Raw genomic sequence first — 27,998 nt, forward strand, 5'->3', positions numbered from 1 at the left:
TATCCATTACTTGGTGTTGCTGCACTCTGCACATCATCTGTGTTTCCTTATAGCATAAGCATTTTTGAACAGCAGTATTACTCATCACAGTGTGTGAAAAGGCATGACTAGGGGATTAAAGATGATTTGTCTCCATTTTGCTCTGACCGTCACTCTCCTCCTCCATTATAAATAACCACATGACCACAGGTTGGATTTAAATGGCCATAGCAGCCTTTTATTAACAAATTGTATACATAACAGGTAAATAACACGTTAAACCCAGTTTTTTACTGGAGCCATAAGGACCCGGTAGGCATCAAAGAAGGAGATACCTGCGTCCAACTTAATTAGGCCTCCAGCCGCCACAGCACCGACTCGGAGACAACCAGTCGCAGGTACCAACATGCCAACTACTGGGAGCCGTACCTCAGACGGGTCCCTACCAAATATAAGTTTGCACCATCAGGGAGCTGTACCTCAGACGGGTCCCTACCAAGTATAAGTTTGCACCATCAGGGAGCCGTACCTCAGACGGGTCCCTACCAAGTATAAGTTTGCACCATCAGGGAGCTGTACCTCAGACGGGTCCCTACCAAGTATAAGTTTGCACCATCAGGGAGCCGTACCTCAGATGGGTCCCTACCAAGTATAAGTTTGCACCATCAGGGAGCCGTACCTCAGACGGGTCCCTAACAAGTATACGTTTGCACCATCAGGGAGCCGTACCTCAGACGGGTCCCTACCAAGTATAAGTTTGCACCATCAGGGAGCCGTACCTCAGACGGGTCCCTACCTAGTATAAGTTTGCACCATCAGGGAGCCGTACCTCAGACGGGTCCCTACCAAGTATAAGTTTGCACCATCAGGGAGCCGTACCTCAGACGGGTCCCTACCAAGTATAAGTTTGCACCATCAGGGAGCCGTACCTCAGACGGATCCTTATCAAGTATAAGTTTGCACCATCAGGGAGCCATACCTCAGAGGGGTCCCTCCCTACCAAGTATCAGTTTGCACCATCAGGGAGCCGTACCTCAGACGGGTCCCTACCAAGTATAAGTTTGCACCATCAGGGAGCCGTACCTCAGAGGGGTCCCTCCCTACCAAGTATCAGTTTGCACCATCAGGGAGCCGTACCTCAGACGGGTCCCTACCAAGTATAAGTTTGCACCATCAGGGAGCCGTACCTCAGACGGGTCCTTATCAAGTATAAGTTTGCACCATCAGGGAGCCATACCTCAGACGGGTCCCTACCAAGTATAAGTTTGCACCATCAGGGAGCTGTACCTCAGACGGGTCCCTACCAAGTATAAGTTTGCACCATCAGGGAGCCGTACCTCAGAGGGGTCCCTCCCTACCAAGTATCAATTTGCACCATCAGGGAGCCGTACCTCAGACGGGTCCCTACCAAGTATAAGTTTGCACCATCAGGGAGCCGTACCTCAGACGGGTCCTTATCAAGTATAAGTTTGCACCATCAGGGAGCCATACCTCAGACGGGTCCCTACCAAGTATAAGTTTGCACCATCAGGGAGCTGTACCTCAGACGGGTCCCTACCAAGTATAAGTTTGCACCATCAGGGAGCCGTACCTCAGAGGGGTCCCTCCCTACCAAGTATCAATTTGCACCATCAGGGAGCCGTACCTCAGACGGGTCCCTACCAAGTATAAGTTTGCACCATCAGGGAGCCGTACCTCAGACGGGTCCCTACCAAGTATAAGTTTGCACCATCAGGGAGCCGTACCTCAGACGGGTCCCTACCAAGTATAAGTTTGCACCATCAGGGAGCCGTACCTCAGACGGATCCTTATCAAGTATAAGTTTGCACCATCAGGGAGCCATACCTCAGAGGGGTCCCTCCCTACCAAGTATCAGTTTGCACCATCAGAGAGCCGTACCTCAGACGGGTCCCTACCAAGTATAAGTTTGCACCATCAGGGAGCCGTACCTCAGAGGGGTCCCTCCCTACCAAGTATCAGTTTGCACCATCAGGGAGCCGTACCTCAGACGGGTCCCTACCAAGTATAAGTTTGCACCATCAGGGAGCCGTACCTCAGACGGGTCCTTATCAAGTATAAGTTTGCACCATCAGGGAGCCATACCTCAGACGGGTCCCTACCAAGTATAAGTTTGCACCATCAGGGAGCTGTACCTCAGACGGGTCCCTACCAAGTATAAGTTTGCACCATCAGGGAGCCGTACCTCAGAGGGGTCCCTCCCTACCAAGTATCAATTTGCACCATCAGGGAGCCGTACCTCAGACGGGTCCCTACCAAGTATAAGTTTGCACCATCAGGGAGCCGTACCTCAGACGGGTCCTTATCAAGTATAAGTTTGCACCATCAGGGAGCCATACCTCAGACGGGTCCCTACCAAGTATAAGTTTGCACCATCAGGGAGCTGTACCTCAGACGGGTCCCTACCAAGTATAAGTTTGCACCATCAGGGAGCCGTACCTCAGAGGGGTCCCTCCCTACCAAGTATCAATTTGCACCATCAGGGAGCCGTACCTCAGACGGGTCCCTACCAAGTATAAGTTTGCACCATCAGGGAGCCGTACCTCAGACGGGTCCTTATCAAGTATAAGTTTGCACCATCAGGGAGCCATACCTCAGACGGGTCCCTACCAAGTATAAGTTTGCACCATCAGGGAGCCGTACCTCAGACGGGTCCTTATCAAGTATAAGTTTGCACCATCAGGGAGCCATACCTCAGACGGGTCCCTACCAAGTATAAGTTTGCACCATCAGGGAGCTGTACCTCAGACGGGTCCCTACCAAGTATAAGTTTGCACCATCAGGGAGCCGTACCTCAGAGGGGTCCCTCCCTACCAAGTATCAATTTGCACCATCAGGGAGCCGTACCTCAGACGGGTCCCTACCAAGTATAAGTTTGCACCATCAGGGAGCCGTACCTCAGACGGGTCCCTACCAAGTATAAGTTTGCACCATCAGGGAGCCGTACCTCAGACGGGTCCCTACCAAGTATAAGTTTGCACCATCAGGGAGCCGTACCTCAGACGGATCCTTATCAAGTATAAGTTTGCACCATGAGGGAGCCATACCTCAGAGGGGTCCCTCCCTACCAAGTATCAGTTTGCACCATCAGAGAGCCGTACCTCAGACGGGTCCCTACCAAGTATAAGTTTGCACCATCAGGGAGCCGTACCTCAGAGGGGTCCCTCCCTACCAAGTATCAGTTTGCACCATCAGGGAGCCGTACCTCAGACGGGTCCCTACCAAGTATAAGTTTGCACCATCAGGGAGCCGTACCTCAGAGGGGTCCCTCCCTACCAAGTATCAGTTTGCACCATCAGGGAGCCGTACCTCAGACGGGTCCCTACCAAGTATAAGTTTGCACCATCAGGGAGCCGTACCTCAGACGGGTCCTTATCAAGTATAAGTTTGCACCATCAGGGAGCCATACCTCAGACGGGTCCCTACCAAGTATAAGTTTGCACCATCAGGGAGCTGTACCTCAGACGGGTCCCTACCAAGTATAAGTTTGCACCATCAGGGAGCCGTACCTCAGAGGGGTCCCTCCCTACCAAGTATCAATTTGCACCATCAGGGAGCCGTACCTCAGACGGGTCCCTACCAAGTATAAGTTTGCACCATCAGGGAGCCGTACCTCAGACGGGTCCTTATCAAGTATAAGTTTGCACCATCAGGGAGCCGTACCTCAGACGGGTCCTTATCAAGTATAAGTTTGCACCATCAGGGAGCCATACCTCAGACGGGTCCCTACCAAGTATAAGTTTGCACCATCAGGGAGCTGTACCTCAGACGGGTCCCTACCAAGTATAAGTTTGCACCATCAGGGAGCCGTACCTCAGAGGGGTCCCTCCCTACCAAGTATCAATTTGCACCATCAGGGAGCCGTACCTCAGACGGGTCCCTACCAAGTATAAGTTTGCACCATCAGGGAGCCGTACCTCAGACGGGTCCCTACCAAGTATAAGTTTGCACCATCAGGGAGCCGTACCTCAGACGGGTCCCTACCAAGTATAAGTTTGCACCATCAGGGAGCCGTACCTCAGACGGATCCTTATCAAGTATAAGTTTGCACCATCAGGGAGCCATACCTCAGAGGGGTCCCTCCCTACCAAGTATCAGTTTGCACCATCAGAGAGCCGTACCTCAGACGGGTCCCTACCAAGTATAAGTTTGCACCATCAGGGAGCCGTACCTCAGAGGGGTCCCTCCCTACCAAGTATCAGTTTGCACCATCAGGGAGCCGTACCTCAGACGGGTCCCTACCAAGTATAAGTTTGCACCATCAGGGAGCCGTACCTCAGACGGGTCCTTATCAAGTATAAGTTTGCACCATCAGGGAGCCATACCTCAGACGGGTCCCTACCAAGTATAAGTTTGCACCATCAGGGAGCTGTACCTCAGACGGGTCCCTACCAAGTATAAGTTTGCACCATCAGGGAGCCGTACCTCAGAGGGGTCCCTCCCTACCAAGTATCAATTTGCACCATCAGGGAGCCGTACCTCAGACGGGTCCCTACCAAGTATAAGTTTGCACCATCAGGGAGCCGTACCTCAGACGGGTCCTTATCAAGTATAAGTTTGCACCATCAGGGAGCCATACCTCAGACGGGTCCCTACCAAGTATAAGTTTGCACCATCAGGGAGCTGTACCTCAGACGGGTCCCTACCAAGTATAAGTTTGCACCATCAGGGAGCCGTACCTCAGAGGGGTCCCTCCCTACCAAGTATCAATTTGCACCATCAGGGAGCCGTACCTCAGACGGGTCCCTACCAAGTATAAGTTGGCACTATGCTAACCTACCAGGACCTTGTACCCCGCTTGCTTCCCTGACAAAGAACCACCCCAAAAGAAGAAAGCCTCTATTAAAAAAAAAACCAAAAACAAGGGTGGTGGACCGCACCACCAAAAGTCAGAAAAAACAAGAAAATACAAGAAAATGGGAGGGAGGGTGGGAAATATTCTCCAATGCAGCTTTCCTCAGACTGAAGACTTCCTGAGGCCCCTAGCTTGACCTCTCCCTGTAGCTCCACCCCTTCCTGGCCAAAACACTGATGAAAAGTCCCAGCACTTATATTTTCTATCGTACTGGGCTGAAAACTCCTCCTTGTCCCAAACCCCTTTAACCCCTGTCATGCCGGCCCTCCGTCCATGTCTCTTCTCTCCTTTACTCCGGGCCTCTCTTGTACTAAATAGTAGGGTATAACAGTTAATTGCAAGAATCCCTGAATGGTTTGAAATCATATGATACGATTGAGGAACAAGTACAGCTAAAAGATAACTTTATTCCCCTTGAAATACAGAGTTGTAGAACACATGAATTGTCTCACGTAAGACTCAGTTTACAAAGCCAACAAAATTGTAAGTTATTTTTAAGTCCAATGAGAATGAAAATGACAGCCACATGGCTGATATTAAGATTCTTACCTTTCTGTTAAAGCTTTGTGATTTTTAGCATACTGTGTATAGTGTGTGTGTATAGTGTGTGTGTGTATATATATATATATATATACAGTATATGGCATTTTTTAAGCAGGAACGCAGTGGTACGCAGTTCCAGCACCTCCAGCACTGAGTGTATATGTTAGCAAATGGTCCCGGGGGTCAATTGATGCTGTCTGCTGGGGGATCTATTGTCACTGGGGGTGATCCACTGTTGTGGAGGAGTCTTATGTTGCTAGGAAGATCTACTGTTAAGACAGGTTTGCTGGGGAATCTACTGTGTTAATGGGGGTCTATTATTGCTGGAGTGGATCTATTCTTGCATGAGAGGTCTATTGTTGCAAAGGGAGTATCTTTTTGTTGCTGGTGACGATGCAGCGCCTCCTCTCTGACGTGTTTCCTCCCTAATCGGGCATCAACTGAGATAGGATCCAGGCAGTTCCAGCACTGAGTGTATATGTCTATTATTTCTGGAGTGGATCTATTCTTACATGAGAGGTCTATTGTTGCAAAGGGAGTATCTTTTTGTTGCTGGTGTGGATCTTTTGTTTACAGACTGGATGCATCTATATTTTTTATTGATTTTAAACAGTTATATAAGCAGTAGAGAAATTGTACTAAAAAAAGCAAGAAAGTACAAAAAAATACAAAACATCAGTGCAAGTGTTTCTAACGGAGAAAATAAGCAAGTGCTCCACTCCACACTCTACCACTCCTGAGTGTACATAGTAACATTATTGACAGGAGTTTAGAACCATAAGGGCCGCACAAGAGTGACAGCTATACACACCTTCGATGTGAAGAAAAACTTAAAACGGAATATCCTGCCAAATAGCATAAGGAGATGTAACAAAACAGGAGTAGAGAGGAAAAGGGAAAGTCATACGGATTGACTCATCAACTTATGGGTTCGTATAAGACTAGTGGGACCCTATAGCCATCCAGAGGAGAGAGGTTAGACAGCTGAATCCAAGGTTTCAAGCCTCAAGAACCAAATTTTATTGAATTTGGTGGGACACCCCCCCCCCCCATTCTAGGCAGCTTTATAAAATGGTAGAACCAAATTAATTATTGTCTTCCCTCTGGCCAGGATAAGCGGGAACATGGACAATCACCTTTCTGGCATAAAATAGTAAAATACTAAACAATGTTCTAGTCATTCTGCGATTGGCTAGAGGCTCCACCAGGCCCAAGAGACAATCCCCCACATCCTGAGGGACCATACTATTCATAAGGTAAGTTATATACTGTAATACGGGGTGTGGGGGTGTGTAGTATGGGGTGTGGGAGCATCTCCAGCAGGTGTCCGAGTGCTGGGTGGCGAAAACCTTCAGCTATGCTGGTGTAAGATAAACATGGTGCACTATTTTATATTGTTTGAGCTTATCCTTAGCTGAAACCAAGGGTTGGAAGGGTTGAGCCCATACATCCTCCCAGCCTTCATTATCCAGGGTTGTAAGATCTCGGGACCACTTCTCTCGACATTTAAGTAGCACAGGGTGGGTAGGATGATGCAATGCTTTTTAACTGCTTGAATGTGCCCTAGAAAGGGATTCAGATCTCAGGGGAGACTTGAGCCCCGTAACAGCGAGAGTGGTATTACGTAAACCAAATTGAGATGTGCAGGATGATGAAACTGCAAGAGAGAGTACTATTTGCTCTGTAGCATTGAAAATCTCAACACGTTATTGCGTACAAATATATCCCCCAAGGTCTTGATACCTTTGGATGCCCAAATTTCACTGCCTTGCTTATTATAATTAACAAATTCCATACAGATTGCTTAATACTACAAAATTATACCTTGTACTGGGAGTTGGGTAAGGGGGCGGAAACAATATACATATACAGTATATATACACTATATTACCAAAAGTATAGGGCCACCTGACTTTACACGCACATGAACTTTAATGGTATCCCAGTCTTAGTCCGTAGGGTTCAATATTGAGTTGGCCCACCCTTTGCAGCTATAACAGCTTCAAATCCTTCTGGGAAGGCCATCCACAAGGTTTAGGAGTGTATCTATGGGAATGTTAGACCATTCTTCCAGAAGCGCATTTGTGAGGTCAGGCACTGATGTGGACGAGAAGGCCTGGCTCTCATTCTCCGCTCTAATTCATCCCAAAGGTGTTGTGTCGGGTTGAGGTCGGGACTCTGTGCAAGCCAGTCCAGTTCCCCCACCCAAAATTCGCTCACCCATGTCTTTATGGACATTGTCAGAGTCCTGACCTTAACCCGATAAAACACCTTTGAGAGGAATTAGAGCAGAGACTGCGAGCCAGGCATTCTTGTCCACATAATATAATATAGTGTGTGTGTATATATATATATATATATATGTGTATATATATATATATATATATATATATATATATATATATATATATATTCACCACCATACAGTCATTTACCTACTGCAGCCCTCTGTCATGTTAGGTGTGGGGCCACAGGAATCCTGTATAAAAATAATAGCTCAGCACCATTACACAATAAAGCATTTCCTGGCTTAACAATTAGGAGAATGTACTAAGTGCAGTAAACCACATTTACCAATCTGAGTTCTGTTTAGCATCACAATAATAAATGATGAAATGCATTTCTTGTTAGCTCCTGCATGTCATACGATGCTTTTTGTCTTGGTAAATGCCTGACTTTTCCCAGTACAATGCAAAAAGCTCTCCTTCTGTCTATCGCCCATCACCCATTTTATATACAAAATATAATCGCGTGAACAAGGACTTGTACACTTAATTAAAGAAACACATAATATAAATTGATCCATGGATTTACAGTATGTGATTGCTCCAGCCTTGTATAAAATTAGCAAATGTATGTATGTATGTGATTTGTATTTTTTAATCTGGTAGTTAGTGCAGGGAATTTGTAGCTGAAAATAATTTTACAAAAAAGTGTTCCTAAACATAAATTACCTATAACCTATCCCTAAAGCCTGCGGTCGGTTGACGTCACAAAGCCAGTCCAGGCTCTTCAGGAAACCTGACAATAATGCTGGGATCTGCCTCCTTCACAGTCCAGTAAACATTGGAGGGGCAGAGCAGAGAGAAGTAGCTGACAATCACCACTTTGGACTCAGAGAGGACCCAAGAACTGAGCTAACTTCGATCGCTCAGATTTCGATGTAGAGTTGGTGGGGACAGATTTGGCATCAAATCGATGCTGCATCCACCTAGGTAAGTATAAATGTTTATTTTATTTTGTTTAATCCCACACTTTTTAAAGATGACCATAAATGGTGTTTTTTTTTTTCATTCAACCAAAGAAGTGCGATGGAGGAATCAACACTGCCGGGACATTGTATTCTGATTGGCTGCAGCCACACACTGATCAAATTTGATCATTGCCGAACTCGCTGTATTTCGATCAATGTACAGCAAGCTTAAAGCGGAGTTCCAGCCATTTCACTCACCTGTCCAACGGTCCAGCGATGCGGCCGCCCGAAGCCTCGATCCTCTCCCTCGGCGCCGGCATCACTGCTGTGGGCACCCGGCTGTGACAGTTTGCGGCTTCACAGCCGGGTACGCACTGCGCATGCGCGAGTTGCGCTATGCGCCGTGATTGGCCGGCAATCTTCTGGGACCTTTGACATGTCCCAGAAGATTGCAGGGAGGGAGGGGGAGAGGAGAACTTCCGCTCAGGGCGCCGCGGCGCTCCGAGAGGAAGTGGGAGCGGTTACCTGTCAAAACTAGGTACCCGCTCCCCCCCAAAAAATGACATGCCAAATGTGGCATGTCAGGGGGTTAGGACCACCTAAAGCAGAAGTTCCACTTTTAGGTGGAACTCCACTTTAAAGTGTAACTCCACTTTTGTTGAGAAAAAAGCATTCCCTGCCGGGTAAACTATGTACATTGCAGGGATTCTAACAAACTGTTGCAGATTCCTACCATGTCTTATTCTGAAGAAATCCCTGTGTGTTTGTCTCCATGTGGAAAAGTAAGTCTAATAGGAGTGGCTTCAAAATTATCAATCAGCTGCTGCACCTGAAGGGCTCTGAGGAAATCTGCTGGGTCTGCATCCCTTTAGACGTGATCTTATTGGGAGTATCTCACCAAAAATGAAATTTTTGTTGCAGGGGATGACTGATATCTGACTTGTATCTTAGTGCAGACTTCTGGGAAAATCAGTAAGCCAATCACACAAGCAGGAAATGATGTTTCTGGGGTGTGGTCAGTACACATTTTGTGTACAGAACACCTCCAGGTAGCCATATTGCATTGCATTTTACAGAAAATTAGAGCGGCTGCAGATTGAAAAGCAAAGGTCATTTTTTATAAAATTCAATTACAATATGACTTGTGTTGCAATTGTATACGTTATATTGTTTTCTCTTTATTTTTTTCCCCACGAAAGTGGAGTTACCCTTCAAGTTGTGTGTTTTTTTGCATTTCCCTGTGAAGCCACACTTCTTCTGTCACTCATGCTATCGATATGCTCTCTTATAGTTCTTGATTTTGCTTTTTAAGATTCTGTTACGGGTGTAAAGGAGTGGGTGGAGTAGGCGATGAGTTTATCTAATGCAAACAGCCATCTGTCCTCCCTCTACTACCAGATCATAAGAGAGATCCTCAGTAGTGCAGTGACACCAGTGAGTTTTGTGTACATCATATCCCCCCATGGGACAGTCATCTGAACCCGGCACATGCTGTCAGGAGCAGGAGGCCTCTGGTTACTGAGCCCATTTTCTTGCTGCCCATATACAGAGTGAGTAGTTACATTGTACATTGTATATACATCAGAGAGCGCAAATTGCTAATGAAGGTTCCCTGTCATATGACAAAACTTGCATTTATTTACACTTGTCAACATTTGCTGGCAGTTGCATACATTGCTTTATGTCCTTTATTTTCTCACTCATATTTTCCTTACTTTCTTTTTTCTTTTTCTAAAGCCAGCAATACATGAACCCAAAATTGGCCAGTTCAACGGGAACCAACCAAATTTCAATTCATGTATCGACTTGTGTACAACCAGCCTGTTGAAAAATGTTCTCTCGATCAGTGCCACCAGCTATAGCTAGCAGTGCGGATGAGTGTATTCTGACAGCAGGGAATCTTCAGAATACAAAGGCTCATCGGACGTGTGTGGATGGGGGAATCAAGTCATTTTCTTTTGTTCAACCAGTGGGTTGAACGAAATAAAATGACTCCTGTATGCCCAGCCTTATTATTCACTCTGGAGAAGAGACGCTTGAGGGGGGATATGATATAAATGTACAAATACTGTACTGGTGATGACCCTAGCATAAGGAACAAACTATTCAGAGAAAGGGAATACAATAAGACACGGGTCCACTCACTAAAACTAGAAGAGAAGAGGTTTAACCTTAAAATACGTAAGGGGTTCTTTACTGTCAGAGCAGTAAGGATGTGGAATTCTCTTCCACAAGCAGTGGTATCAGCAGGGAGCATCGATAGTTTCAAAAAAACTATTAGATGGGCACCTTAAAGTGGAGTTCCACCCTATTTTTATACTTACCTCCATCTTCTCGCTCCGGGTCACCTGAAAAAGAAATGGATAATCGCATATTTTTTTTTTTTTTTTACTTACCTCGTAGCGAAGAAAATATACTTACCTTACTTCCTTCTTCCTCCTTCCTCGGCCGCGGCCCGTCGTCACTTCCTGGCTCTGCAATGATTCCTGGGAGCTGGACGTCATAGCTCCCAGGGATCATTGCGCCTGCACCGGCCCCGACGTCAGTTCCGGGTCGCGCGCGTCATCCCCTTCTAAACAGCTTCTGGGCATGCCCAGAAGCTGTGGAGGGGTGACGCGCGCGACCCGGAAGTGACGTCGGGGCCGGCGCAGAGCATCGTGGGACCACAGAAGGCGGAAGAAGACGCCGAAGAGGACGCGCTGGCTTCAAGCTGCCCACATCTGAGATGGCAGCGCTGGACAAGACGTTTGCAAGGTAAGTATTTCGTCTTGCAGGTAAGTGCAACCCGGGACAGATCAGAGGCTAGCCATTGTGGAATGCACTAGCCCTGACTGTCCCGGGGGTATTAAAAAAAAAAAAAAAAAATCCAGGGTGGAACTCCGCTTTAAAGACCACAACATAAAGGGGTATACAATGTATGGTTATTGGTTAACACACACCATAGGTTGAACTGGATGCACTGATGTCTTTTTTCAACCTCACAAACTAACTATGTATCACTCTGGCTCTGTTCACTTTTAAATATTTTGCTGGGTTCCAAGGGTGATCTGTAAATGGTGGACCCCCTATGAAGACAGGTGGGATGGCTGCTGGAGTCACTATAACCTTTTGTAACGGTGAAAGTCAAACCTTAAAAAAAAGAAGTCCATGTAGGGAAGTGTTTTGCTAAGCCCACTGTCTAAAAAAAAAATTAATACACCTTTTTAATATAGCTGGGTAAGAAATATTTTAAAAAACCCTTATGACGTAATTTTAATTGTATGTAATTAATTATTGTTATTAATAATATTATTATACAGGATTTATAGTTTGTGCCACAGTGTATTTGTAAAACAAAATGCACAGCAGTTCACCTAATGAAAGTGCATGAACATTTGATCTTTGTTAATGGGGCAATACAAATAATTGTTATTAGGATTTATCCTGTGCTGGTCAAATGTTTTTCCTTCATTTGATATGGAAAATACTGCATTTTTTCACTAGATGGCGATAAGTATCATAGGAATGGTCATTTAACCCTTGCAGTGCGAGAGGGCCCACTACAAGGGTGCGATTTTTTAAATCCCTGGAGTTGGGCTCTAAAGTCTCGTACACACAGGCCGAATGTCGGGAGACATCAGCCGGTTCAATAAAATAGAATTTTAAAGTAATCCAAATTTAAATAAAAAATCAGAGATTTACAACCTCTTTAAAGAGGAATTAAAGCCACCAATATCACTGTTTTGTAAATCGGTTGCGTTCAAGGCATGTCTTGAATGATAACTGTTAGGCCTTGTTAACATGGAGTGTACTATACCATATGCCCGTGCAGATGGATTCCACGCATCCCTGTGAAGGCAGTCCCATTGATGTCAGTTGGGACACAGTGGCTGCATGGACAAAGCCCTGACATCTGTGTGGGTGTTTGTCCCCCAACGCAGACAGTGTGTATTTGGGGACACGCAGCTGCACCCACACAGATGTCATGTTGGGAGCAGCAGCTGTGGTAATGCAGCCTCAGTGTCGCACTGGACATTAATGTGACTGTCTGCACGTGCACGAGGCTCCATGGAACAGCTGTGCACCCCTGTGTATACACGGCTCTGTAGGGCATACGGTATAGTATGCCCTGTGTGAATGAGGCCTTGCAGTTACTAATATGCTTATGTTAGCTCTCAACCAAACTGTCAAGCCAAGAAATGGCTGGTGTCATGTCTGATGCAGTGCAGTGCACAAAAATAAAGTGCCAAAGTCAACCAAAAAAGTTCCCTAGAGTGTCACATAGCCTACAACCACCGCCCAGAGTTCAACATGGGAACAAGGTGCTTTGGGGTGGGGGAGTGCAGAGCCCCCCCCCCCCTGCCCCAAAGCATCCACCTCCCCATGTTGAGGGTGTGTGGCCTGGTATGGTCCAGGAGGGGGTGGGGCCGCTCGCTCGTCCCCTCCCCTTTCCTGGCCTGCAGGGGGGGTGACCCTGTGCCATTTTTTTGCATGGGGTTCCCCAAAAAAACAATACCAGATCCAAAGAGCCTGGGGGGGGACCCCCATGCCGTTTTTTTTCCATTTTGGCTTGGAATTCCCCCTCAAGATCCTCAGAGCGCAAATTGCTGATCCGACTTGGATGCGACTTCCATTCAAATCAGTGGGCTTAAAGCCGTATCAAAGACGGCTCATAGGCAACCATTGATTTTAAATAGAGGCGGAAAAATGCTGCTAAAAGCTAATGAGGCTAAACGCGCATTAACACCAATGGAAAAAGCTACTAAAAGTACTTTTTACAGCTGCTTTTTCCTGGCGTTGCTAGGGGCTCTGCAGCTCGTTTTTTCTAATGCCCTGTGTGCCTGAACTTACATTTTAAGGCTCCTTTCAGACGGCCGCTCCGCTGCTGTAGTCCGCTGCGGGACTTTTTTTTTTTTTTTCCACGGAGCGGATGACATTTGTGTCATCCGCTCCGTGTGCCCGCATATCATCCCATCCGTTTGCGGATGATATACGGACATAATGTAAGTATATGGCATTGTGGATGTCAGCGGATGACACCGCTGACATCCGATTTTCCTTCCTTTCCGTTTTTTACACGGATGGAAAAATGGGGTTCTTTTCCGTTCCAAAAAACGGAACAGAACTGAAAGGAGGAAAATCGGATGTCAGCAGATGGTATTCCGCTGACATCCGCAGTGCCATTCACTTACATTGATGTCCGCAAATCATCCGCAAAAAAATAGGATGATTTGCGGACACACGGAAAGCAGTGGAGCGGCCGTGTGAAAGGAGCCTAAAATCCTTTCTTTATTGACTTGTATATTCACTTCCAAATCCTTCTGGCTCTAAAACCATCTAAAAACCCATATAATTCAGATTTTATCAACCCTGAGGTGGCAAAACCCATTTCCCAGAATCCTTTGTGAAGATATGCAGAGCATGTGCAGCCAGTTACATTCAAGGCATCCCTCTGCTGATAACTGGAGTGAACCAACAGAAATACCAGACAGAAACTTGTCATACCACAGCCCTCACCCCTCTCAGGAAAATGTACCACTGCTCCCAATAAAACTCTTGCTCCAACAAGGAAAATTCCAGGTTGGCCCAACAAAGTTACCACATGATCACAAAAGTGAACTTAGTAGGACACTGTAAATATATGTAACAAATCAATGAAACAATGTATGTAAATACAGTGAAATGCAGGTAGACCAGAGAAAAGGGACAAAACATAGATGATGATATAGAACTGTGGGGGTGCCACTTCAGAGATGCGTGGGTGAGCGCTGCCTGGCTGTGAACAGACAAGGAGGAGTGAGAAGTGCATAATCCATAGTCTGGTAAGCAAAAAAACAAAATTAATGAAAAAAAGGTAAATATACACTCACAAGATTGTTGCGTGTGGGTGCGCAGTGCAAGTAGTGAAGTCTTGGGACTGGGAAGGCGCTGGAGGTGCTGTCAGTTGAGCGCCATCTTCACATAAGAGAAAGCTGCCTGGGCACCGATCACACAGGGACACATTTCAAAGTGTTTACAGTTTTTCTTCAGCCTATGAACTTTGGACTACCCGCTGGATTAAATGTTAGGTGTGGGGGGGGAGGGGTTGGGCCGGTCAGGTCCTGGAGCGCCTGTGCATTGCTAACCCTGATTCAGGCTGCTCGTAAATGTACTGTGGGCGGTTGGCATGTGATTAAATATTAATAGTTATTAAAATATAAAAAAACAAAAAAACAGTAGGAAAATAACAGAGGAGAGGAGACACAGGGGTCAATTTACTAAGAGTTAAATAACTGCCAAAAAAATGCAGCAAAATAACGATTACGGTAAATCAGATTTGAAAATGCAATTCACTAAGAATTTTGTGTTAAATATCGTATGCAGTTTTTGTTCGATTTAGTAATAACATAGTAGTTAAGGGTAACTAAAGTCAATAGTACATCCAGTTCAACCTGTGTAGGTGTGTGTGTGCCAGTGACGATAATCATTTCCCCCTATTCCTGTACATTGTGTTCTTTAAGATGCATGTCCAGGAGTCTTTTAAAAATATCAAAACTCCTCTCTGACACCACCAATTGTGAAAGAGAGTTCCACATTCTTACCACCCTGACAGTGAAAAACCCCTTACGCAGCCTAAGGTTAAACCGCTTCTCCTATATCATTGTGTGCCCCATTATCCTCTTACACTCCCTGAGACTGAATAGCTTTTTTCCTATGCTGGGATCATCATTGAGGTATTTGTGAATCGCTATCATGTCCCCTCTCAAACATCTCTTCTCCAGCTAAAATACATTTAGTGCTTGTAGTTGCTCCTCGTAAATTGAGGGCCTCCAATCCCCTAAATAGTTTTGTTGCCCTTTGGACTCTCTCCAGCTCTAGCTCATCCCTTCTGAGGATTGGTGACTAGAACTAGACAGAATACTCCAGATGTGGCCAAAACAGAGTTTTATAAAGTGGCAGGATTATAGATTTATCCCTGGAGTATATTTCCTTTTTTATGCATGCTAATATTCTGCTGGCTTTGGTAGCTGCAGCTTGACAATGCATGCTGTTGCCCAGTCTGTCTTCAACTAGGACCGCAGATCTTTCTCCATCCTTGATTCCCCCAGAGGTTCCCCCCCTTGTGAGTAGTTAGCATTTATGTTTTGGGCCCCCAAGTGAATTACTTTACATTTCTCCACATTAAACCTCTTTTGCCATATAATAGGCCCACTCTATTATTTTGTTCAGGTCTTTCAGTAAGATTCAGTAAGATTTCTGTATCCTGATGTGAAGTCTTTGCCCTGCTTATTTTTGTATCGTCTTCAAAAACTGAGATTGAGCTATTCATTTCATTCTCTATGTAATTTATGAATAAACAGAATTGGTCCTAAAACAGAACCTTGGGGTACCCCTCTTACCACTCCAGACCAGTCTGAATACACGTTATTTATCACCAGCCCTTGGACGCGCCCCTGTAACCAGTTTTCTATCCAAGAAAAAACCTTATGGTTGATGCCTGCAGATCTCCGCTTGTAAATTAAGCGTTTATAGGGTACTGTATCGAATGCCTTTTCAAAATCCAGACCCACAGGCCTCCCCCTATCTATATCGCAGCTCACTTCCACGTAGAATGTTAACAGATTGGTCTGGCAAGAACATCCCTTCGTAAACCCAAGCTAAATCCTACTAATGATACTGTTCTCATCTGCCAGTTCTTGGATATAGTCCCTTATCATCCCCTCCAATTATTTACCCACTATTGATGTCAGGCTGGCAGACCTGTAGTTTCCCGGAATATATGTCTGCCTTTTCTTGAATATTGGTACCACATTTGCTTTTCTCCAATCAGCTGGTACAATTCCTGTCAGTATGCTGTCCGCAAAGATTAGGAACAATGGTCTAGCTAGTTCTTTGAGGACCATTGGGTGTAAGCCATCTGTTCCTGGTGATTTATTTGTGATAAGCTTATCAAGTCTTTCCTTGATTCCAGCCTCTGTTAGCCACAACGTTACGTTTAGTAACAGTTGCCTTCTCTATGTCATCTGTAACCATCCTCCCTTCATTGTTTTTTATGTGGGCAATGTGCTCTGAATTAGCTTTTTTACTATTAATATATCTAAAGAATTCCTTGGGATTTTTTTACTCTCCTTTGCTATGTGTCTCTCGTAGTTTTTTTTTTTTGTTTGTTTTTTTAGCCCCCGATTTCATTCCTACATTTCTTGTTGCATTCCTTGTATTGTTGGAATGCTGACAATGCCCCCCCCCCCCCCCCTGCTTTATATTTTTAAAGGCCATTTTTTTCTCTCTAATAAGAAATTTTACTTTATGGTTTAGCCACCAAGGTTTAGCCTTCACTCTTCTATATTTTTTGCCCATTGGAATGCACTATGTGATACCTTTGTTTAATATGTTCCTAAAGCACTCCCATTTTTCCTCCGTGTTCAATGTTTCTAGGGTTAGAACCCAATTGATGCCCTGTAGTATTGAGCACAATTCAGAAAAGTTTGCCCTTTTGAAATTTAGAGTTTTTGTGCTCCCTTCGTGCCTCCTTTTCCTATGATTTACGCTAAATGTGATTATCCTGTGATCACTAGATCCCAAGTTGTCATGTATTGCCACATCTGAGATCAGACTTGAATCGTTTGTAATTAATAAATCTAGCAATGTATTCTTTCTAGTAGGAGAATCCACCAATTGAGACATGAAGTTGTCCTGTAAGACATTCATGAAATGACAGGCCTTTAATGAGTGAGCCCCTTTGCCCAGTCAATTTCAGGATAATTGAAGTCCCTCATTATGATGACATTTCCCTGCCTCGCCACCATTCCTAGCTGTGATAGGAGGTCTAGCTCCTCCTCCTCCTTTAGGTTGGGGACCTATACCATACCCCCACTATGAATTTCCCACTTACTACTTCCCTGTGGTGTTCTAACCACATGGATTTCACCTCCCCCCTATTCACAATGTCACTCATCTCTACCACCCTTACATAAGTTTTGATAGATACATACCCCTTCCCCTTTTCTACCTTCCCTGTCGTTTCCTATAAAAGAAATACCCCTGTATATTTCCCAGCCAGTCCTGTGAGCTATCAAACCAAGTTTCTGTTATTCCCACAAAGTCTCTTTGTATAATAGCAGTTCCAGTTCCTCCATTTTGTTAGCTAGGCTCCTGGCATTTGTGTATACTCCTCTTAATGTTGTAGGAGTGGATATTGATCTCTCTTCAAGTTTTCTCATGCTTGGTTTTTGATTTGACCACTCATACACAATAATTTGATGTTACGTTTATATTATCATTACTAAGGAGTGAACAGGGATTGAAAATTATGAAAAAAAAAAAAATCAGCGCAGGATCCCCCTTCAGGTCTGGTACTGATTTTAAGGGTCCCCCCCTCAAAATCCATACCAGATCCTTTTGGGGGGGATCCCACGCCTTTTCTTTTTACATTTTGGCATTGGGTGACCCCAAGCTGTCTTCTTTCCTCATTTTTAATTGCCGGCATGCTTTTTTTACATTCAGCTGTCAATGGGGAACCTGCTGACAACCGATGTGTCATCCGTTGTTAAGGATGCGGTGGCCAGCTTTCTGGCCTGCTCCTTAGCAATCAGCTATCCCTACATTGTTTTTTTTACAAAAACAGCAAGTGATACCGCCAGCAAAACCCTGGTGGTAAACATTGCATGTTTTTTTTACTCTCTACACTCTCTAGGATAGCTCCCCCCCTCCCTGGAGAACACAATGGCTGTGTGGATGGGGGAAGGAGCAAAATCGCTCATCTATGGCCGGCCTAAGAGGTTAATTAGAGCAGAGTAAACTAAGGGTTAATAGGGGGTTAAACAGAGGGACACCTTACGCGCGTTTCGTCAAGTCGTTGACATCTTCAGATTCGTCATCAATTGTATAGGAATTTATTATTATTTACAGTACACCAACACCTCAAATAGTATTTTAGGGGTAACAGTACATATCATCATTTGTGCTGTAATTCTGGTTACAGATAACACAAACTTTTTTTATAATTTTATCACTATTAGCACATTAAGCAATTTTAGAGTTTTTGTGCACTACTGGCATTCTTCTGGCAATACTATTTAAGATCTACCTCAACATCATATTGTAATTATCTGCACTGATTAATCACTTCCCAGTACATAACCCACTCTCAGCAAGTGCTATAGTTAGCCCATTCTTCTTGTGGCTATACTCTTTCAATTACTTTTTTTGGCCATGTGTAGCATGCCCAAAGTCTGCAACGAATTAAGAAAGTCTTCAGTTGTCCTTCATGTAATCCTTGCAGTACCTTTGTTACATGGTTCTTTTTAGGCATCTGCTGTCAGCACTGAGCTCAGGAAGTTGGTGCAGCATCTCTAGGGCTGATAGCACTTCTTCAGGGATGATATACAAGTAAATAACTGAGATGAAAGAAACCTCAAGCTGGTAATGTTTTTTCAGAGATACTACATACTACAATACAGGCAAACCACAATCTGACAATCACTGTTCAGGTATTCTGAGTCGTTAAAGCAGGAGCTGTCAGAATACAGTAACCAGCAGGGGAGAGTCATCCATCCATGCTGTTTAGGGTAGATGGGGAATCTATTGATTTCTCTCATCAACCCAGGCAGCAGGGATAAAGCTGAACTTCAGGATAAGCAAATATTTTGTAAGTACAAGTCATATATAATGTTTCTTGAATCTTGGTGTGCAATATGTATTTCTTCCAGATCTGTGCAGTAATCCAGTGTAAACCTTTCCTCTGCGCAGAAGCTTCCTGTAATAAAGACCAGTCACTGCTGCTCTCTCTTTGTGGAGAGTGACTGGTCTTGTCTCCACCCCCTCCTGTAGTTTCTGCAGGCAGCCTGTAGGGGGTAAGGCCTGTTGGGTCCCTTCCACAGCTCTGCTCTCTGTATAGGCCTTGAGCAACACAAGTGTTGATGTCAATGTTTCTTCTACAAGGTAATATCTTAGTTTGCAAAGACATTTGTGCCTCGTTTCCACTGAGCGGTACGGTTCGGTTTGGTACAGTTCAATTCGGTTCGGAACGGTACACCTTGATCGGGCTTGCGTTTCCACCACCAACAGTACCTCAGCTCAACAGTACCTCAAAAGTGTAGCTCCACCCTGTTGGTACGGTACTAATGTGCTTGGTACCCCAAAGAAAGGGTCCCAAAAAAAGTGGTACGGTACGGTTCGGAATTAAGGTACCATTCACAACTTTTGACAATGGAAACGACAAAAATTGCGTACCGTACCCAACCGAACTGAACCGTAACGCTCAGTGGAAATGAGGCTTGGTGTACTCAAAAAAGGGTTTATATCCTGTAGTGGCTCTTAACCCCCCTGGCGGTAATTTCCCCTGGTGGATTTTTTAGTGCAGGATCGGTATCCCCGAGTCACGCTCGGGGTAAATGTGCAGAGAGCGCAGCGGTGTCTCTTACCTTCTCCTGGCGATCCAGCGATGATCTCCCATTGCTGTGACCGCCAGCCGAGAGTCCCGCCGCTCCTCCGTCCTCCGTCGGTGTGATGACTTCCTAGTTCCGTTCCCTGCAGCAGCAATGCTGCATGGGAGCGGAACTAGGGAGGGAAATTCAAAAAAAAAAAAAAACGTTGCACAAAACACAAACACATAACACATTTTATATTATATATATATATATATATATATATATATGCATATATATATATATATGCATATATATATATATATATATATATATATATATATATATATATGTATATATACACCGGTATATATATATGCATATATATATATATATATGTGTGTATATATGTATGTATATATATATATATATATATATATATATATGTGTGTATATATATATATATATATATATATATATATATATATATACACACACACATATATATATATATATATATATATATATATATATATATATATATATATATATATATATATATATATATATATAATGCATGAATTATAATCTAATCAATAATATAATTTTATTATATATATTATATATTAAATAATAAAATTATATTATTGATTAGATTATAATTCATGCGTTTGTGTTTCAAATTTATCACATCTGGGATGTCTACTAGACTCTTGTTTTGGTCAGGTTTAAGTCAGTAATTACTAAGAATTGCAGGCCTATAATACATAACGCCAAATTTCCATGAAAAAAATTGTACCGCTTTTGGTACAGAATTCCTGACATAATCATACCGCCAGGGAGGTTAAGGAATATATTTAAATGAATATTTGTGTACCTGGAGTTCAGCTTTAAATTTGTATTTACTGGGCAAAGTTTCTTAGCTACTGACGGGTGTAGGATGAAGCCCTACAAACCATATTAAATACAGAGAATATTAATAATGAATAAGAGGCAGGGAGGAGTACATGATTTGGGTGGGGAATCTAGATTTCTGAGCATTTTTGAGGCTGTTCATTTATGACACCAAGGTGTTTGTTAAACAGATGCATGTAACAGAGAGTGGAATTACAGCCTGGAAATGTGACAATTTAATTTCATTTTGTTCTGCAGATCTTTCTCTGATTCATGCTCCTGTAAATATGTGTGGCAAGCGTCATCACAAACTGGCTTCCCCCTTCCTGTTCTGCTGTGTTTGAAATTCTGTAAGTAAATTGGCTGCCACTCAGAAGTTGTGACATCGGTGACACCAATCAGTGTTAAATCTGTTGGGCTTTGCTGGCACAGCCTGTGAGCCTTTGCTTGGCAGTAATAGGTGTGTCTGGTTGGCAGCAGCTGTACTGATCCTTGTTCTGCGTGTGTGCAGTGATCACGCTGTGTGCGTCCTCCTTCTTTCTGTATCCTAGCAACCCCAGAGATGCTGCCATTCTGTGCAGGAGGAGGTGGGAGTCGTGTTCAAGTAAACGATTAATTGCTACACTGGTTCTCACCAACAATCTCTGCTGTCAGCTGACATCCCTCCACCAACATCTGTTATGACCCTCTGAAAGACTGCAAGAATTATATTTAGGTGATTTTTGTTAAATAGGCCCCTACAGGTATGTGCCATAACGTGTTAGTATGCACTGCATATTAGCACAATATGACAGACTTACCTGTCATTCAGCCCTCCAGCGCTGCGTTGTCACCCCTCTCGGCAATTCCATCTTTACCTGGTCATGTTCTCTGGCCATTCGAATGTCACTCCCATGGATGCACACAGTGGTCACGATGATGACGCGCCACTCAGAACTGCAGAACAACAGCACATGCCCCAGTGTTGTCATCGGCGTACTGGTACATTACTCTAGCACATGCGCACTAGTGCGACCCCTGGAGTGCGCAGCGGCGCAGTCCCATGACCACTGTATCCAATGCAGATCACGGCAATTGGTACAGCGGCCAGAGTATCATGTGAGCTCCCTAATTGGTCATAGAGATCACATGATTAAACAGTCATGAATGGCTTCCATGACTGTATTGTGATGCTGTGATTGTCCCACAGCTATCACATGGTACCTGGGCCAATCACAGTACCATGTACCATGTGATTAGCTGTAGCCAATCACAACATTTCAACAGTAAGCAAGCTATTATGAATGGAACTATTGCTTGCTATCATGAACTATTAACTATTGCTTGTAACAGTGATCATCAATGTTATAAACAAGAATAGTGTAAAAAAAAACAAAAAAATACCCTGACCACCCCCCAGAGTAGTACTATGGTGACACCGAACTACTCTGAAAAAAATAAAATAATGTTTAAAAAATTTAACAAAACATTATTTACCAGTCAGAATCCCTGATCACGACCACACCAGTCATGTTCATGTCTTCAACAAAACTCACCATGCTTCTTATTAAATACCTCAGACTGTCTACTCTCAAAAAAGGGGTAATTTGGGGATATTTGTATTGTCCTGGCATTTTAGGGCCCCAGGAAATTATATAGGCCATCAGGATCGATCATCAGCGGCGGCCAGCCAGGGAGGGCAGAACTAAAATCTGGGTGGGTACAACCCATGCCAGCACCCCCTAAATCGAGCCCGCTGTGTCTCTCACCCGGCAACTGAAAGCCGGGGGGGGGGGGGAGGGGGAGAATCCGGCTTTGAGTTTCTGGGTAACTGACACAGAGGGCATTGTTTCTTTTCTGCTTCACTGATCCTCCTGCTGTCCGGGCCCCCTGTGTACCCGGGCTCCCTACAGGAGGACTGGTGGTCCCCCCCTATCAGCGGCCCTGATGTGTGTATGAATATACAGATTTGACAAATGAAAATGACCGTCTGGTTTTACTCGATGTTTCACAGCAAGTCGAAGCTGAGGATGGAAATAAGGTACGGAAATTCTTGTACGGCAAATGCTTTTTTTCTGTTTGTTTCTGATCATGCCCAGTCTTTGGTATCTGATTATTTCTCAAACAAAAACAGTACACATTAAAGGAAAATCATTAGTTCTGTTCATATCCGAGAAAAATTTGGGAGTTCGTTCATTGGGAAATTTTAATTTTTAAATGTCTGAATCGGATGTTGAAAGTTGTGTACACGCTATACAAAAATCAAACGATCGTTCCTCGTACAGATTTTTTCTTCTTATTTTCTTATAATGTGCACATGTGTACTGTCTTCATGCTCTGTGGCTGTGTGTGCTCTGACTTGTAAATACTAATATTGATTTTTTTTTTTCTTGCACATGTTTTTTTTTCTGCATATGCATTCTGCTAATTGGCAGTGTGTGCTGACTGTGAGTGCTTTGACTTGTGTATACTCTAAATGCGTGTGCGCTGTCTGTGCTTGCTGTGAAAGCCTGTGCAGAATCTGTGTTTGTTGTGTCCATGCTTAATGTTCAATGCAACGCCATGACCACCAAAGAAGGACAAGGAGGGTGGGTGTGTTCTTTTTACTGCCATGACCGCCAATGTAGGTGGATATGGGGATATTACCTATTACTGACACCGGACACCAATGTAGGTGAGATGGAGTGGGTTTAGATTTTACTGCCACTGACCAGCAATGTGGGGGGGTTACATTTCAATGTTAGTGACCACCAATGTGGGGGCTTAATAATACTGACACCACTGCTGGGGGGCGATTAATGTCAGTGGATGCAATCATCATGGGGGTTATGATTGTGTCCACTGACACCAATGCTGGGGATATTTATTGTGTGCACTGTCACCAATGTTGGGGGCTATTATTGTGTCCACTGGTACCAATGTTGAGGATTAATAATGCATCTGCTGACACCAATGTTGGGGGCTATTATTGTGTCCACTGATACCAATGTTGAGGATTATTAATGCATCTGCTGACATCAATGTTGGGGGTTATTGTGTGCACTGATACCATTGTTGAGGGTTATTATTGTGTCCATTAACACCAATGTTGAGGATTATTAATGTGTCCACTGACACCAATGTTGAGGGCTAAAATGATATCCACTGGCACCACTGTTGGTGTTTATTATTGTGTTCTCTAAAACCAATGTTGGGCATTATTATTGTTGCATTGACACCAATGTTGAAGTTTATTATTGCATGCACTGACACCACCAGGGCCGCTGATAGGGGGGGACCACCAGCCCTCTTGTAGGGGGCCCGAGCACACAGGGGGGCCCACATAGAGAGGGTGATTAGTGATGGACAACAAATACAGAAATCTTCCTCCAGCACCTGAATCTGATCTGTCCCTCTCCCTTCTATCAGCTTTTATCTGTTGAGAAAGAGACAGTTGTCCCTCACTAATCCCCCTCCCTTGTGTGGGCCCCATCCCAGCACTTATCTCTGCTCAGGAGTTTATTTGTAAATTGTAACTTTGTTTCTCTCTCTCTGTTTCTCTGATCACTGAGCTACATCTGCCAAGCCTGTATATTTTTCTCATCTCATCTTTTTTTTTATTTAACATAGTTTTTTTTTTAGATTTAGCAGGAATTATGCGAGTTATGTTATATTTGTGTCTGATAATAGTGATTTTGTTGTAATTTTAGCTAAATATATCTTTAATATTTTCTTGAGAGGGCCCTGCCAGGTAGTCTGTACGGGGCCCCGCGATTTCTAACAGCAGCCCTGGACACCACTGCTGGGGGTATTATTGGGTCCACTGACACCAATGCTGGGGGTTAATATTGTGTCCACTGACACCAATGCTGGGGGTTATTATTGCAGCCACTGAAACCAATGCTGGGGGTTAATATTGTGTCCACTGTGTCCATTGGTGTCCAATGTTGGGGACATATTGGGATATGATGCAAAAAATGCAGCAGGTTCAAACTTTTTTGGCATTGAGGTGTGAAAATGTGTTGCTATTGTGCGACCACCAACGATTTACAGTAATAGCCAAACTGGAGTTAGGGCTCTTTCACACGGGCGTTCCGTATGTCCGTTTTTCCCCCCATCCGTTTGCGGATGAAAAACGGACATAATGTATCTCTATGTAAATATGGATGTCAGCGGATGATCATCTGCTGACATCCGTTTTTCGTCCGTTCCATTCAGTTCAGTTTTTTGGAACGGAAGAGAACCCTATTTTTTCTTCCGTTCAAAAAACGGAACGGACGCAAAAACGGATGTCAGTGGTGTCATCCGCTGACATCCGTATTTACATAGACATACATTATGTCTGCTTTTCATCCGCAAACGGATGGGATGAAAAACGGACATACAGACTGGATGACACAAGTGTCATCCGTGTCCATTTCAAAAAAAAAAAAAGGACCTGATCAGGCAAAAAAAACTGAACGCCCGTGTGAAAGAGCCCTTAGGCTTTCATTTATTTTTTTTTTTTGCTTACTGAAAAACCATTTGAAATGACATGTCTGTGTAAGGCTTATCCCCTTGTTAAGAAAAGTGGAGATGTAATGAATTTACTGGTAGGATCAACAGGTAAGAAAAAACACAGGGTGCATTTAGAAAAACAAAGCCCGCTGTGTTAATGCTAGTGACAGGCTGCACAATGTAGGTCACGTTTGTCTTTTCCTACAGTAAAGTTGCACTGTGATCTAAGGCCACAGTGTTCACATCTATATACGATTTTAGTTCCAAACAGGCATTTTTTTTTTTTTTTTTTATATTTTTATGCCAGAATTTAAACACATTTGGGCAAAGATATAGTAAATAAAGCCATCTATATCTAAACTGAATTTTGGGTTTGTGCAGGGTACATTTTATGCCACAGGTGCTTTCTTTTTAATAGAGGAGGAACTGGTTTCACCCAGGGCAACAGGAAAAGGGTTAATTTCTCAGGCGTGGCTGCAGACAGCGCATTCAGCAGAGCTGGTAACTTGGTGCCAGTAGCTCAATGTTAGATTTATAGCATAATTTGATGTGCTGAAGCATGCACTTTAATCGCATGGGGATGTGCAATTCTGGGACATCAGACTGATCTGACAGGCACTAATCCTCTCCGCAGACCGTTCTGATGGAGCTGGGAGGGTGCATTCAAAGGCTCATCAGCATCATTGTGCTAAGTGCTTGGACCAGAAAGGGCTGAAGCGATGTGAGGGAAGGTAATGCACTGGGAACAAGGCTACTATAGCATCATGCAATCGCCTTTACAGCTGTCAGTATGAGAAGCCTTACATGTGTTCTTTTATTACCAACAATAGTACTGCAGGACTCATTTATTAAGACAATGGATAGACCCCTGGTGATGTGTAATATGCAGTAATGCATAGCAACCAATCATATCTTAATAATGTTTATTTCCCACAACCCCCTGCTGTACAGCTTGGGTGCTGCCAGTTTGTAATTTGGAATGTGTTATTTCCCAGATGCCCAGTCTGTGTGGGAGTAGACAGAATGAGCTGGCCATGAGATTTATTTAGATGGTAGGGTCAGCTTTAGGCAGGCTCTTATTAAATAACATCTAGTCTGATGAAAATCCTATCCCCTACATATTAATATGCAGCAAAATACATTTTATGATGCAAAAAAATTAAAAATGGCCCGTGTAGCTTTCCATAAAGGCCACAGTTCAAAGTTGTGGGTACTATACTGAGAAGACATTGAAAGGATAACTACACTTTTACTAACTCCCTGAATTGGACAACTGCGGATTGCAGAAATCTTCATATCCTCAGGCCGAAATCTCCCTTTCCGCTGGCCTGCAAAGTCATTCCCCATAGACTTCTACTTGGCCATTAACCGCTCAGGAACTACTTTTTATACCAGAGAGCTAGTATTTTCTGAAACTCAGCATTAGTTGTCTATATGCTTCCTATGTATAGATGTCCTTCAAAACTCTCTACTCATGGAAATCTGCTTGTATTGATAGTGTATGTTTTTTTTATTATGCCTTAAAGTAAAAGATGTCCTACATCATCCCTGTACCTAGTCTTCTTTCTAGATCTAATGGTGAATGGTGAATGGTGGGAGCATATGCCAGTCTTCTTCTCTACGGTAATAGTGAACGGCGTTAGCAAAATGCCTGTTTTCTTCCCAGCTCTAATAGTGAATAGTGGGGGAAGATGTCAGTCGTCTTCTTACCTCCATCAGGGAAAGATGGAAGAGAAGCACTTGTCAGTCTCTTGGTTTGAAGAGAATTGTGGGGGCACATGTCAGTTTTCCTCCCAACTATATAGGGGAAGGGTGGTATGCACATGCCAAATCTAACAGGGAAAGGTGGGGGCACGATTCTAGGACAATATCCCCCCGGACATTATCCCCCGGACAATATCCCCCCTGGACAACATCCCCCCGAACAATATCCCCCCGGGACAACATCCCCCCGGGACAACATCCCCCCGGACAATATCCCCCGGACAATATTCCCCCGGACAATATCCCCCCTGGACAACATCCCCCCTGGACAACATCCCCCCGGACAATATCCCCCCGGGACAAGATCCCCCCGGACAATATCCCCCTGGGACAACATCCCCCCGGACAATATCCCCTAGACAATATCCCCCCCCTAACCCTATGTCCCGGGGGATAGTTGGCAACGTTTTCGACCAACGAACACTTTTTCATAAGTCGGTGGTCGAATGATCGGCCGATATTCGGCCCTTGTATTGAAGCCTCAATGAAAGATTTATTCTGTTTTCTTTATATAATAGTCAGAAAATTTGGAAATGGAAATGTTATAATTGTACATCTGCATAACCTGATCATCACAATCAATGTACGTATATTGTATATATTGCATAACTCACTCTTTTGAGGGCAGCAAATAACATAAATTCTTTAACCTTTTTGATTTTTATTATTGTCTTCTTTGGGATGGAGTAAAGAACAATTGTTTACTATAATGAATCTTTCTTTACAGGATTGATGTGCAGTGGTGATCAAAGTGACCAATAAAGATGAGTAGCGAAACTACCCCCGAGCTTGTGTCCTCGCCTCCCCCAACTGGGCAGAGATATTTTGACCGCTGTTCAGAAGATGACCCAGAATATCTGCGCATTAGGAACATGGCGGCTGACCTCAGGCAGGACTTCAATGTCATGGAGCAAAAGAAACGAGTGACTATGATCCTGCAGAGCCCTGTGAGTAGACACAGAAAATACAGAGC

At 44.1% G+C, this 27,998-nt stretch overlaps 1 protein-coding gene across 1 annotated transcript in view; it reads left to right on the forward strand.

Annotated features, from left to right (window-relative positions):
- ADD2 (adducin 2) overlaps nucleotides 1-27,998 on the forward strand; it is a 140,165-nt gene that overhangs the window by 49,784 nt on the left and 62,383 nt on the right. The window contains exons 2-4 of the mRNA XM_082257181.1: nucleotides 9,987-10,138; nucleotides 21,065-21,156; nucleotides 27,753-27,972. Of these exons, the coding sequence (XP_082113307.1) occupies nucleotides 27,790-27,972 (183 nt within the window). The 5' untranslated portion in view covers nucleotides 9,987-10,138; nucleotides 21,065-21,156; nucleotides 27,753-27,789. The remainder of the gene's footprint in view (nucleotides 1-9,986; nucleotides 10,139-21,064; nucleotides 21,157-27,752; nucleotides 27,973-27,998) is intronic.

Source organism: Pelophylax lessonae (assembly GCF_965119305.1).
Source record: "Pelophylax lessonae genome assembly, chromosome: 4".
Classification (NCBI taxonomy): domain Eukaryota; kingdom Metazoa; phylum Chordata; class Amphibia; order Anura; family Ranidae; genus Pelophylax; species Pelophylax lessonae.